We start from the raw sequence: 15,354 nt of genomic DNA on the forward strand, positions 1-15,354 counted from the left end.
CGTTAAGCAGCTTTCCTGCATTAAAACTAAATGTGATTACAACACAACAGATAATAAAACCCTTATCTGTGCCGTGCCAAAGAGCAGAGCGTGAATTAAGACTAAGCCCCGGCCTTAAGCAGTTTTAACATATACATCCGTATTATAAGTATCAGGAACCTGTCCTGTGTGGAAGGAGACACCTACTGGCCTGCTACACACCACTATGGTACATGTGGTTATGCAGTTTATCACAGTGCCATTCGTTTTGTTACTAAAGCACCTTATACGACCCACCACTGCGACCTGTATGCCCTAGTCGGCTGGCCCTCGCTACATGTTCGTCGTCAGACCCACTGGCTCCAGGTCATCTACAAGGCTATGCTAGGTAAAGTGCCGCCTTATCTCAGTTCACTGGTCACGATGGCTACACCCACCCGCAGCACGCGCTCCAGCAGGTGTATCTCACTGATCATCCCTAAAGCTAAAACCTCATTTGGACGCCTTTCCTTCCAGTTCTCTGCTGCCTGCGACTGGAACGAATTGCAAAAATCTCTGAAGTTGGAGACTTTTATCTCCCTCAACAACTTTAAAAATCTGCTATCCGAGCAGCTAACCGATCGCTGCAGCTGTACATAGTCCATCTGTAAACTACCCACCCAATTTACCTACCTCACCCCCCATACTGCTTTTATTTATTTACTTTTCTGCTCTTTTGCACACCAGTATCTCTTCTTGCACATGATCATCTGATGATTTATCACTCCAGTGTTAATCTGCTAAATTGTAATTATTCGATTTATTGCCTACCTCATGCCTTTTGCACACATTGTATATAGATTCTCTTTTTTTCTACCATGTTATTGACTTGTTTATTGTTTACTCCATGTGTAACTCTGTGTTGTCTGTTCACACTGCTATGCTTTATCTTGGCCAGGTCGCAGTTGCAAATGAGAACTTGTTCTCAACTAGCCTACCTGGTTAAATAAAGGTGAAATAAAAAAATAAAAAAAAATAAAAATAACACTTACAAATAAATATTGGTCATAATATGAACACCACGTTTTCCATGGAAACCTGGAAGTCATCATCGGATACGATGGACTACTGTAAAGTAAGGTTAGGCTACCTGTGGGTTAGGCTACCTGTGGGTTAGGCTACCTGTGGGTTAGGCTACCTGTGGGTTAGGCTACCTGTGGGCTAGGCTACCTGTGGGTTAGGCTACCTGTGGGTTAGGCTACCTGTGGGTTAGGTAACAGCAGGTTAGGCTACCTGTAGGTTAGGTAACAGCAGGTTAGGCTACCTGTGGGTTAGGCTACCTGTGGGTTAGGCTACCAGTGGGTTAGGGTACCTGTGGATTAGGCTACCTGTGGGTTAGGCTACCTGTAGGTTAGGCTACCTGTGGGTTAGGCTACCTGTGGGTTAGGCTACCTGTGGGTTAGGCTACCTGTGGGTTAGGCTACCTGTGGGTTAGGCTACCTGTGGGTTAGGCTACCTGTAGGTTAGGTAACAGTAGGTTAGGCTACCTGTGGGTTAGGCTACCTGTGGGTTAGGCTACCTGTGGGTTAGGCTACCAGTGGGTTAGGCTACCAGTGGGTTAGGCTACCAGTGGGTTAGGCTACCTGTAGGTTAGGCTACCTGTAGGTTAGGCTACCTGTAGGTTAGGCTACCTGTAGGTTAGGGTACCTGTGGGTTAGGCTACCTGTAGGTTAGGCTACCTGTAGGTTAGGCTACCTGTAGGTTAGGCTACCAGTGGGTTAGGCTACCAGTGGGTTAGGCTACCAGTGGGTTAGGCTACCAGTGAGTTAGGCTACCTGTGGGTTAGGGTACCTGTAGGTTAGGGTACCTGTAGGTTAGGGTACCTGTAGGTTAGGGTACCTGTGGGTTAGGCTACCTGTAGGTTAGGCTACCTGTAGGTTAGGCTACCTGTAGGTTAGGCTACCTGTGGGTTAGGCTACCTGTGGGTTAGGATACCTGTAGGTTAGGATACATGTAGGTTAGGCTACCTGTGGGTTAAGATACCTGTTGGTTAAGATACCTGTGTGTTAGGATACCTGTGGGTTAGGCTACCTGTAGGCTAGGCTACCAACAAGTTAGGTACCAGCAGGTTAGGCTACCAGCAGGTTAGGTACCAGCAGGTTAGGCTACCTGTAGGTTAGGCTACCTGTAGGTTAGGCTACCTGTAGGTTAGGTAACAGCAGGTTAGGGTAACAGCAGGTTAGGGTAACAGCAGGTTAGACTACCTGTCTGGCAGGGGATTGGTCATTAACAGTAGGTTAGGGTACCTGTCTGGCAGGGGATTGGTCATTAACAGTAGGTTAGGGTACCTGTCTGGCAGGGGATTGGTCATTAACAGTAGGTTAGGGTACCTGTCTGACAGGGGATTGGTCATTAAGGTACCTGTCTGACAGGGGATTGGTCATTAACAGTAGGTTAGGGTACCTGTCTGACAGGGGATTGGTCATTAAGGTACCTGTCTGACAGGGTTTTGGTCATTAACAGTAGGTTAGGGTACCTGTCTGACAGGGGATTGGTCATTAACAGTAGGTTAGGGTACCTGTCTGACAGGGGATTGGTCATTAAGGTACCTGTCTGGCAGGGGATTGGTCATTAACAGTAGGTTAGGGTACCTGTCTGACAGGGGATTGGTCATTAAGGTACCTGTCTGACAGGGGATTGGTCATTAACATTCTGTATTTAAACAGTTTTGCTTCTTTCATTGTTTATTGATGTGTTTGTTTGCTTCTTTCTCTCATGAATAAACATGAGAGTGGGCATTGTCAGATGATTCAACACAATACAGAGACTAGATAGACTACCTACTTATCAGACTGGAACACGGACTGTCTAGTTCAGGGTTACCAATAGACTACCTACTTATCAGACTGGAACACGGACTGTCTAGTTCAGGGTTACCAATAGACTACCTACTTATCAGACTGGAACATGGACTGTCTAGTTCAGGGTTACCAATAGACTACCTACTTATCAGACTGGAACAGGGACTGTCTAGTTCAGGGTTACCAATAGACTACCTACTTATCAGACTGGAACACGGACTGTCTAGTTCAGGGTTACCAATAGACTACCTACTTATCAGACTGGAACACGGACTGTCTAGTTCAGGGTTACCAATAGACTACCTACTTATCAGACTGGAACACGGACTGTCTAGTTCAGGGTTACCAATAGACTACCTACTTATCAGACTGGAACACGGACTGTCTAGTTCAGGGTTACCAATAGACTACCTACTTATCAGACTGGAACACGGACTGTCTAGTTCAGGGTTACCAATAGACTACCTACTTATCAGACTGGAACACGGACTGTCTAGATCAGGGTTACCAATAGACTACCTACTTATCAGACTGGAACAGGGACTGTCTAGTTCAGGGTTACCAATAGACTACCTACTTAGACTGGAACAGGGACTGTCTAGTTCAGGGTTACCAATAGACTACCTACTTATCAGATTGGAACACGGACTGTCTAGTTCAGGGTTACCAATAGACTACCTACTTATCAGACTGGAACATGGACTGTCTAGATCAGGGTTACCAATAGACTACCTACTTATCAGACTGGAACAGGGACTGTCTAGTTCAGGGTTACCAATAGACTACCTACTTAGACTGGAACAGGGACTGTCTAGTTCAGGGTTACCAATAGACTACCTACTTATCAGACTGGAACACGGACTGTCTAGTTCAGGGTTACCAATAGACTACCTACTTATCAGACTGGAACATGGACTGTCTAGTTCAGGGTTACCAATAGACTACCTACTTATCAGACTGGAACAAGGACTGTCTAGTTCAGGGTTACCAATAGACTACCTACTTATCAGACTGGAACACGGACTGTCTAGTTCAGGGTTACCATAGCTACATCCAATGACATCGTTCCTGAGTTCCTGTAAAACTGGAGCCTGATCCAATCATATGTACAATGCCACATATATAACAATTTACAGCTTATTACATAGTAAGTCAAGTCCAATAGGGAGCTACTTCACTGTCTGTGTTTTGAGAGTCTGGTTTATTAGAAACAACATGACATCATCATCCCTCACCTGGTCTGGTTGAGTGGCATCTGGACCACAACACAACACCTAACCCTCCCTAACGACACCATCTCCTCTAACCATAACTAAAGACACCATCTCCTCTAACCATAACTAAAGACACCATCTCCTCTAACCATAACTAAAGACACCATCTCCTCTAACCATAACTAAAGACACCATCTCCTCTAACCATAACTAAAGACACCATCTCCTCTAACCATAACTAAAGACACCATCTCCTCTAACCATAACTAAAGACACCATCTCCTCTAACCATAACTAAAGACACCATCTCCTCTAACCATAACTAAAGACACCATCTCCTCTAACCATAACTAAAGACACCATCTCCTCTAACCATAACTAAAGACACCATCTCCTCTAACCATAACTAAAGACACCATCTCCTCTAACCATAACTAAAGACACCATCTCCTCTAACCATAACTAAAGACACCATCTCCTCTAACCATAACTAAAGACACCATCTCCTCTAACCATAACTAAAGACACCATCTCCTCTAACCATAACTAAAGACACCATCTCCTCTAACCATAACTAAAGACACCATCTCCTCTAACCATAACTAAAGACACCATCTCCTCTAACCATAACTAAAGACACCATCTCCTCTAACCATAACTAAAGACACCATCTCCTCTAACCATAACTAAAGACACCATCTCCTCTAACCATAACTAAAGACACCATCTCCTCTAACCATAACTAAAGACACCATCTCCTCTAACCATAACTAAAGACACCATCTCCTCTAACCATAACTAAAGACACCATCTCCTCTAACCATAACTAAAGTCACCATCTCCTCTAACCATAACTAAAGACACCATCTCCTCTAACCATAACTAAAGACACCATCTCCTCTAAACATAACTAAAGACACCATCTCCTCTAACCATAACTAAAGACACCATCTCCTCTAACCATAACTAAAGACACCATCTCCTCTAACCATAACTAAAGACACCATCTCCTCTAACCATAACTAAAGACATCATCTCCTCTAACCATAACTAAAGACACCATCTCCTCTAACCATAACTAAAGACACCATCTCCTCTAACCATAACTAAAGACACCATCTCCTCTAACCATAACTAAAGACATCATCTCCTCTAACCATAACTAAAGACACCATCTCCTCTAACCATAACTAAAGACACCATCTCCTCTAACCATAACTAAAGACACCATCTCCTCTAACCATAACTAAAGACACCATCTCCTCTAACCATAACTAAAGACACCATCTCCACTAACCATAACTAAAGACACCATCTCCTCTAACCATAACTAAAGACACCATCTCCTCTAACCATAACTAAAGACACCATCTCCTCTAACCATAACTAAAGACACCATCTCCTCTAACCATAACTAAAGACACCATCTCCTCTAACCATAACTAAAGACAACATCTCCTCTAACCATAACTAAAGACACCATCTCCTCTAACCATAACTAAAGACATCTCCTCTAACCATAACTAAAGACATCTCCTCTAACCATAACTAAAGACATCTCCTCTAACCATAACTAAAGACACCATCTCCTCTAACCATAACTAAAGACACCATCTCCTCTAACCATAACTAAAGACACCATCTCCTCTAACCATAACTAAAGACACCATCTCCTCTAACCATAACTAAAGACACCATCTCCTCTAACCATAACTAAAGACACCATCTCCTCTAACCATAACTAAAGACACCATCTCCTCTAACCATAACTAAAGACACCATCTCCTCTAACCATAACTAAAGACATCATCTCCTCTAACCATAACTAAAGACATCTCCTCTAACCATAACTAAAGACATCTCCTCTAACCATAACTAAAGACATCATCTCCTCTAACCATAACTAAAGACACCATCTCCTCTAACCATAACTAAAGACACCATCTCCTCTAACCATAACTAAAGACACCATCTCCTCTAACCATAACTAAAGACACCATCTCCTCTAACCATAACTAAAGACACCATCTCCTCTAACCATAACTAAAGACACCATCTCCTCTAACCATAACTAAAGACATCTCCTCTAACCATAACTAAAGACACCATCTCCTCTAACCATAACTAAAGACACCATCTCCTCTAACCATAACTACAGACACCATCTCCTCTAACCATAACTAAAGACATCTCCTCTAACCATAACTAAAGACACCATCTCCTCTAACCATAACTAAAGACATCTCCTCTAACCATAACTAAAGACACCATCTCCTCTAACCATAACTAAAGACATCATCTCCTCTAACCATAACTAAAGACACCATCTCCACTAACCATAACTAAAGACACCATCTCCTCTAACCATAACTGAAGACACCATCTCCTCTAACCATAACTAAAGACACCATCTCCTCTAACCATAACTAAAGACATCATCTCCTCTAACCATAACTAAAGACACCATCTCCTCTAACCATAACTAAAGACACCATCTCCTCTAACCATAACTAAAGACACCTCCTCTAACCATAACTAAAGACACCATCTCCACTAACCATAACTAAAGACACCATCTCCTCTAACCATAACTAAAGACACCATCTCCTCTAACCATAACTAAAGACACCATCTCCTCTAACCATAACTAAAGACACCATCTCCTCTAACCATAACTAACGACACCATCTCCTCTAACCATAACTAAAGACACCATCTCCTCTAACCATAACTAAAGACATCTCCTCTAACCATAACTAAAGACATCATCTCCTCTAACCATAACTAAAGACATCTCCTCTAACCATAACTAAAGACATCTCCTCTAACCATAACTAAAGACACCATCTCCTCTAACCATAACTAAAGACACCATCTCCTCTAACCATAACTAAAGACACCATCTCCTCTAACCATAACTAAAGACACCATCTCCTCTAACCATAACTAAAGACACCATCTCCTCTAACCATAACTAAAGACACCATCTCCTCTAACCATAACTAAAGACACCATCTCCTCTAACCATAACTAAAGACACCATCTCCTCTAACCATAACTAAAGACACCATCTCCTCTAACCATAACTAAAGACACCATCTCCTCTAACCATAACTAAAGACACCATCTCCTCTAACCATAACTAAAGACACCATCTCCTCTAACCATAACTAAAGACATCTCCTCTAACCATAACTAAAGACACCATCTCCTCTAACCATAACTAAAGACACCATCTCCTCTAACCATAACTAAAGACACCATCTCCTCTAACCATAACTAAAGACACCATCTCCTCTAACCATAACTAAAGACACCATCTCCTCTAACCATAACTAAAGACACCATCTCCTCTAACCATAACTAAAGACACCATCTCCTCTAACCATAACTAAAGACACCATCTCCTCTAACCATAACTACAGACACCATCTCCTCTAACCATAACTAAAGACACCATCTCCTCTAACCATAACTAAAGACACCATCTCCTCTAACCATAACTAAAGACATCATCTCCTCTAACCATAACTAAAGACACCATCTCCTCTAACCATAACTAAAGACACCATCTCCTCTAACCATAACTAAAGACACCATCTCCTCTAACCATAACTAAAGACACCATCTCCTCTAACCATAACTAAAGACACCATCTCCTCTAACCATAACTAAAGACATCTCCTCTAACCATAACTAAAGACACCATCTCCTCTAACCATAACTAAAGACACCATCTCCTCTAACCATAACTAAAGACACCATCTCCTCTAACCATAACTAAAGACACCATCTCCTCTAACCATAACTAAAGACATCTCCTCTAACCATAACTAAAGACACCATCTCCTCTAACCATAACTAAAGACACCATCTCCTCTAACCATAACTAAAGACACCATCTCCTCTAACCATAACTAAAGACATCTCCTCTAACCATAACTAAAGACACCATCTCCTCTAACCATAACTAAAGACACCATCTCCTCTAACCATAACTAAAGACACCATCTCCTCTAACCATAACTAAAGACACCATCTCCTCTAACCATAACTAAAGACATCTCCTCTAACCATAACTAAAGACACCATCTCCTCTAACCATAACTAAAGACATCTCCTCTAACCATAACTAAAGACACCATCTCCTCTAACCATAACTAAAGACACCATCTCCTCTAACCATAACTAAAGACACCATCTCCTCTAACCATAAATAAAGACAACATCTCCTCTAACCATAACTAAAGACACCATCTCCTCTAACCATAACTAAAGACACCATCTCCTCTAACCATAACTAAAGACACCATCTCCTCTAACCATAACTAAAGACACCATCTCCTCTAACCATAACTAAAGACATCTCCTCTAACCATAACTAAAGACACCATCTCCTCTAACCATAACTAAAGACATCTCCTCTAACCATAACTAAAGACATCTCCTCTAACCATAACTAAAGACACCATCTCCTCTAACCATAACTAAAGACACCATCTCCTCTAACCATAACTAAAGACATCATCTCCTCTAACCATAACTAAAGACAACATCTCCTCTAACCATAACTAAAGACACCATCTCCTCTAACCATAACTAAAGACACCATCTCCTCTAACCATAACTAAAGACACCATCTCCTCTAACCATAACTAAAGACACCATCTCCTCTAACCATAACTAAAGACATCTCCTCTAACCATAACTAAAGACACCATCTCCTCTAACCATAACTAAAGACACCATCTCCTCTAACCATAACTAAAGACACCATCTCCTCTAACCATAACTAAAGACATCTCCTCTAACCATAACTAAAGACACCATCTCCTCTAACCATAACTAAAGACACCATCTCCTCTAACCATAACTAAAGACATCTCCTCTAACCATAACTAAAGACACCATCTCCTCTAACCATAACTAAAGACACCATCTCCTCTAACCATAACTAAAGACACCATCTCCTCTAACCATAACTAAAGACACCATCTCCTCTAACCATAACTAAAGACACCATCTCCTCTAACCATAACTAAAGACACCATCTCCTCTAACCATAACTAAAGACATCTCCTCTAACCATAACTAAAGACACCATCTCCTCTAACCATAACTAAAGACACCATCTCCTCTAACCATAACTAAAGACACCATCTCCTCTAACCATAACTAAAGACACCATCTCCTCTAACCATAACTAAAGACACCATCTCCTCTAACCATAACTAAAGACACCATCTCCTCTAACCATAACTAAAGACACCATCTCCTCTAACCATAACTAAAGACACCATCTCCTCTAACCATAACTAAAGACACCATCTCCTCTAACCATAACTAAAGACACCATCTCCTCTAACCATAACTAAAGACACCATCTCCTCTAACCATAACTAAAGACACCATCTCCTCTAACCATAACTAAAGACACCATCTCCTCTAACCATAACTAAAGACACCATCTCCTCTAACCATAACTAAAGACACCATCTCCTCTAACCATAACTAAAGACACCATCTCCTCTAACCATAACTAAAGACACCATCTCCTCTAACCATAACTAAAGACACCATCTCCTCTAACCATAACTAAAGACACCATCTCCTCTAACCATAACTAAAGACACCATCTCCTCTAACCATAACTAAAGACACCATCTCCTCTAACCATAACTAAAGACACCATCTCCTCTAACCATAACTAAAGACACCATCTCCTCTAACCATAACTAAAGACACCATCTCCTCTAACCATAACTAAAGACACCATCTCCTCTAACCATAACTAAAGACACCATCTCCTCTAACCATAACTAAAGACACCATCTCCTCTAACCATAACTAAAGACACCATCTCCTCTAACCATAACTAAAGACATCTCCTCTAACCATAACTAAAGACACCATCTCCTCTAACCATAACTAAAGACACCATCTCCTCTAACCATAACTAAAGACACCATCTCCTCTAACCATAACTAAAGACACCATCTCCTCTAACCATAACTAAAGACACCATCTCCTCTAACCATAACTAAAGACACCATCTCCTCTAACCATAACTAAAGACACCATCTCCTCTAACCATAACTAAAGACATCATCTCCTCTAACCATAACTAAAGACACCATCTCCTCTAACCATAACTAAAGACACCATCTCCTCTAACCATAACTAAAGACACCATCTCCTCTAACCATAACTAAAGACACCATCTCCTCTAACCATAACTAAAGACACCATCTCCTCTAACCATAACTAAAGACACCATCTCCTCTAACCATAACTAAAGACATCATCTCCTCTAACCATAACTAAAGACACCATCTCCTCTAACCATAACTAAAGACACCATCTCCTCTAACCATAACTAAAGACACCATCTCCTCTAACCATAACTAAAGACACCATCTCCTCTAACCATAACTAAAGACACCATCTCCTCTAACCATAACTAAAGACACCATCTCCTCTAACCATAACTAAAGACACCATCTCCTCTAACCATAACTAAAGACACCATCTCCTCTAACCATAACTAAAGACACCATCTCCTCTAACCATAACTAAAGACATCATCTCCTCTAACCATAACTAAAGACACCATCTCCTCTAACCATAACTAAAGACACCATCTCCTCTAACCATAACTAAAGACACCATCTCCTCTAACCATAACTAAAGACACCATCTCCTCTAACCATAACTAAAGACACCATCTCCTCTAACCATAACTAAAGACACCATCTCCTCTAACCATAACTAAAGACACCATCTCCTCTAACCATAACTAAAGACACCATCTCCTCTAACCATAACTAAAGACACCATCTCTAACCATAACTAAAGACACCATCTCCTCTAACCATAACTAAAGACACCATCTCCTCTAACCATAACTAAAGACACCATCTCCTCTAACCATAACTAAAGACATCATCTCCTCTAACCATAACTAAAGACACCATCTCCTCTAACCATAACTAAAGACACCATCTCCTCTAACCATAACTAAAGACACCATCTCCTCTAACCATAACTAAAGACACCATCTCCTCTAACCATAACTAAAGACATCATCTCCTCTAACCATAACTAAAGACACCATCTCCTCTAACCATAACTAAAGACACCATCTCCTCTAACCATAACTAAAGACACCATCTCCTCTAACCATAACTAAAGACACCATCTCCTCTAACCATAACTAAAGACACCATCTCCTCTAACCATAACTAAAGACACCATCTCCTCTAACCATAACTAAAGACACCATCTCCTCTAACCATAACTAAAGACACCATCTCCTCTAACCATAACTAAAGACACCATCTCCTCTAACCATAACTAAAGACACCATCTCTAACCATAACTAAAGACACCATCTCCTCTAACCATAACTAAAGACACCATCTCCTCTAACCATAACTAAAGACACCATCTCCTCTAACCATAACTAAAGACACCATCTCCTCTAACCATAACTAAAGACACCATCTCCTCTAACCATAACTAAAGACACCATCTCCTCTAACCATAACTAAAGACACCATCTCCTCTAACCATAACTAAAGACACCATCTCCTCTAACCATAACTAAAGACATCATCTCCTCTAACCATAACTAAAGACACCATCTCCTCTAACCATAACTAAAGACACCATCTCCTCTAACCATAACTAAAGACATCTCCTCTAACCATAACTAAAGACACCATCTCCTCTAACCATAACTACAGACACCATCTCCTCTAACCATAACTAAAGACACCATCTCCTCTAACCATAACTAAAGACATCTCCTCTAACCATAACTAAAGACACCATCTCCTCTAACCATAACTAAAGACACCATCTCCTCTAACCATAACTAAAGACACCATCTCCTCTAACCATAACTAAAGACACCATCTCCTCTAACCATAACTAAAGACATCTCCTCTAACCATAACTAAAGACACCATCTCCTCTAACCATAACTAAAGACACCATCTCCTCTAACCATAACTAAAGACACCATCTCCTCTAACCATAACTAAAGACACCATCTCCTCTAACCATAACTAAAGACACCATCTCCTCTAACCATAACTAAAGACACCATCTCCTCTAACCATAACTAAAGACACCATCTCCTCTAACCATAACTAAAGACACCATCTCCTCTAACCATAACTAAAGACATCTCCTCTAACCATAACTAAAGACACCATCTCCTCTAACCATAACTAAAGACACCATCTCCTCTAACCATAACTAAAGACACCATCTCCTCTAACCATAACTAAAGACACCATCTCCTCTAACCATAACTAAAGACATCATCTCCTCTAACCATAACTAAAGACACCATCTCCTCTAACCATAACTAAAGACACCATCTCCTCTAACCATAACTAAAGACACCATCTCCTCTAACCATAACTAAAGACACCATCTCCTCTAACCATAACTAAAGACACCATCTCCTCTAACCATAACTAAAGACACCATCTCCTCTAACCATAACTAAAGACACCATCTCCTCTAACCATAACTAAAGACACCATCTCCTCTAACCATAACTAAAGACATCTCCTCTAACCATAACTAAAGACACCATCTCCTCTAACCATAACTAAAGACATCATCTCCTCTAACCATAACTAAAGACACCATCTCCTCTAACCATAACTAAAGACACCATCTCCTCTAACCATAACTAAAGACATCTCCTCTAACCATAACTAAAGACACCATCTCCTCTAACCATAACTAAAGACACCATCTCCTCTAACCATAACTAAAGACACCATCTCCTCTAACCATAACTAAAGACACCATCTCCTCTAACCATAACTAAAGACACCATCTCCTCTAACCATAACTAAAGACACCATCTCCTCTAACCATAACTAAAGACACCATCTCTTCTAACCATAACTAAAGACAACATCTCCTCTAACCATAACTAAAGACACCATCTCCTCTAACCATAACTAAAGACACCATCTCCTCTAACCATAACTAAAGACACCATCTCCTCTAACCATAACTAAAGACACCATCTCCACTAACCATAACTAAAGACACCATCTCCTCTAACCATAACTAAAGACACCATCTCCTCTAACCATAACTAAAGACAACATCTCCTCTAACCATAACTAAAGACACCATCTCCTCTAACCATAACTAAAGACACCATCTCCTCTAACCATAACTAAAGACACCATCTCCTCTAACCATAACTAAAGACACCATCTCCTCTAACCATAACTAAAGACACCATCTCCTCTAACCATAACTAAAGACACCATCTCCTCTAACCATAACTAAAGACACCATCTCCTCTAACCATAACTAAAGACACCATCTCCTCTAACCATAACTAAAGACACCATCTCCTCTAACCATAACTAAAGACACCATCTCCTCTAACCATAACTAAAGACACCATCTCCTCTAACCATAACTAAAGACACCATCTCCTCTAACCATAACTAAAGACACCATCTCCTCTAACCATAACTAAAGACACCATCTCCTCTAACCATAACTAAAGACACCATCTCCTCTAACCATAACTAAAGACACCATCTCCTCTAACCATAACTAAAGACACCATCTCCTCTAACCATAACTAAAGACACCATCTCCTCTAACCATAACTAAAGACACCATCTCCTCTAACCATAACTAAAGACACCATCTCCTCTAACCATAACTAAAGACACCATCTCCTCTAACCATAACTAAAGACATGATCTCCTCTAACCATAACTAAAGACATCTCCTCTAACCATAACTAAAGACATCATCTCCTCTAACCATAACTAAAGACACCATCTCCTCTAACCATAACTAAAGACACCATCTCCTCTAACCATAACTAAAGACACCATCTCCTCTAACCATAACTAAAGACACCATCTCCTCTAACCATAACTAAAGACACCATCTCCTCTAACCATAACTAAAGACACCATCTCCTCTAACCATAACTAAAGACACCATCTCCTCTAACCATAACTAAAGACACCATCTCCTCTAACCATAACTAAAGACACCATCTCCTCTAACCATAACTAAAGACACCATCTCCTCTAACCATAACTAAAGACATGATCTCCTCTAACCATAACTAAAGACATCTCCTCTAACCATAACCCTCCCTATAGACAGCATCAAGTGGTCTGCCAGCTTTTCCTCAAGATGTGCAACACTGGCTGAAGTTAAACCTACAGGCCTACAGTACAACCTGTTGATGGCAAAACTATGGCAGATTGCTCTGTCAGAAAATGATATCTGATACTTTGGATGGAAAATAAAAAAAGGCCGTAATATCCATGTACTATCTATCCGTAGGCGTAGTAAATATCCCGAGGCGCTCTTCTATTCCTGTGATTATAATTGACGCACCCTCGTGGAGTTATACCATTATCTACTGTAGCCAGCTGTTAGACAAGCCAGGAACGAAAACAGACATCACCAATTAACTTGTATAAAAGGAAAGAAAGGACGACAGTATGTTATTCTACATGTATCCCCGCCTTACCTGACATTTCTTGATGAGGTACATTGACAAGACTGAATCCTTTGGCGGTATATGCTTGTCTAACATCAGCGCAGGTTTTCGCTTTGATATCTCCTCCACGTGACAGGGACAGCACCGATAAAGTGCAACACACCACGCGTACTCTCCACATTGCAGTCATCGGTAATAAATCCGGTGTAAGTGAAATAAAATCCGTTATAGATGACCCGAACGGCTGGTCAATCCGCGCGGTGAAACCAGGTCTGCAATGCTCCCTCTTTACGTCCGTGATTTTTTTTACTTTCTCCCTGCTCGCTGCAGAATGTCAAATGTTTATCCACCGAAAATCACAATTAACTTATTATTTAAATCCGTTCAGCTCATAGCAGAATCTCTCTCTCTCTCTCTCTCTGAACAAGATTCCGCCTTGAGTAAAACAGCCCGACGTCGTTCCGCTACATGAAGCAACACCTTGAGCTCTCTGTTAATATAACTTGTGCCCGAGACCCCCTACTAGATACAGCGCCTCTGTGTTTCTGTCAACGGAGGAAACTAGAAATCCAGGGACGACACGCTCAGCTCATAGCACAGTCACCGCTCCACAGCACCCGGCAAAACACGGAGTGGAGTTCTACCTCCTAGCCAGCATCTAGGGGCGCCAACATGGGGTTTTCTCAAGACTAGGGGCGCCAACATGTGGTTTCCTCAAGACTAGGGGCGCCAACATGGGGTTTTCTCAAGACTAGGGGCACCAACATGGGGTTTTCTCAGACTAGGGGCGCCAACATGGGGTTTTCTC

At 41.2% G+C, this 15,354-nt stretch overlaps 1 protein-coding gene across 1 annotated transcript in view; it reads right to left on the reverse strand.

Moving 5' to 3' along the window:
• The window catches only part of gpc6a (glypican 6a), a 441,936-nt gene extending 426,808 nt beyond the window's left edge, over window positions 1–15,128 (reverse strand). The window contains exon 1 of the mRNA XM_071331027.1: window positions 14,577–15,128. Within this exon, the coding sequence (XP_071187128.1) occupies window positions 14,577–14,736 (160 nt within the window). The 5' untranslated portion in view covers window positions 14,737–15,128. The remainder of the gene's footprint in view (window positions 1–14,576) is intronic.
• Between the last annotated feature and the right edge of the window lie 226 nt (window positions 15,129–15,354).

Source organism: Salvelinus alpinus, chromosome 10, assembly GCF_045679555.1.
Source record: "Salvelinus alpinus chromosome 10, SLU_Salpinus.1, whole genome shotgun sequence".
NCBI lineage: Eukaryota > Metazoa > Chordata > Actinopteri > Salmoniformes > Salmonidae > Salvelinus > Salvelinus alpinus.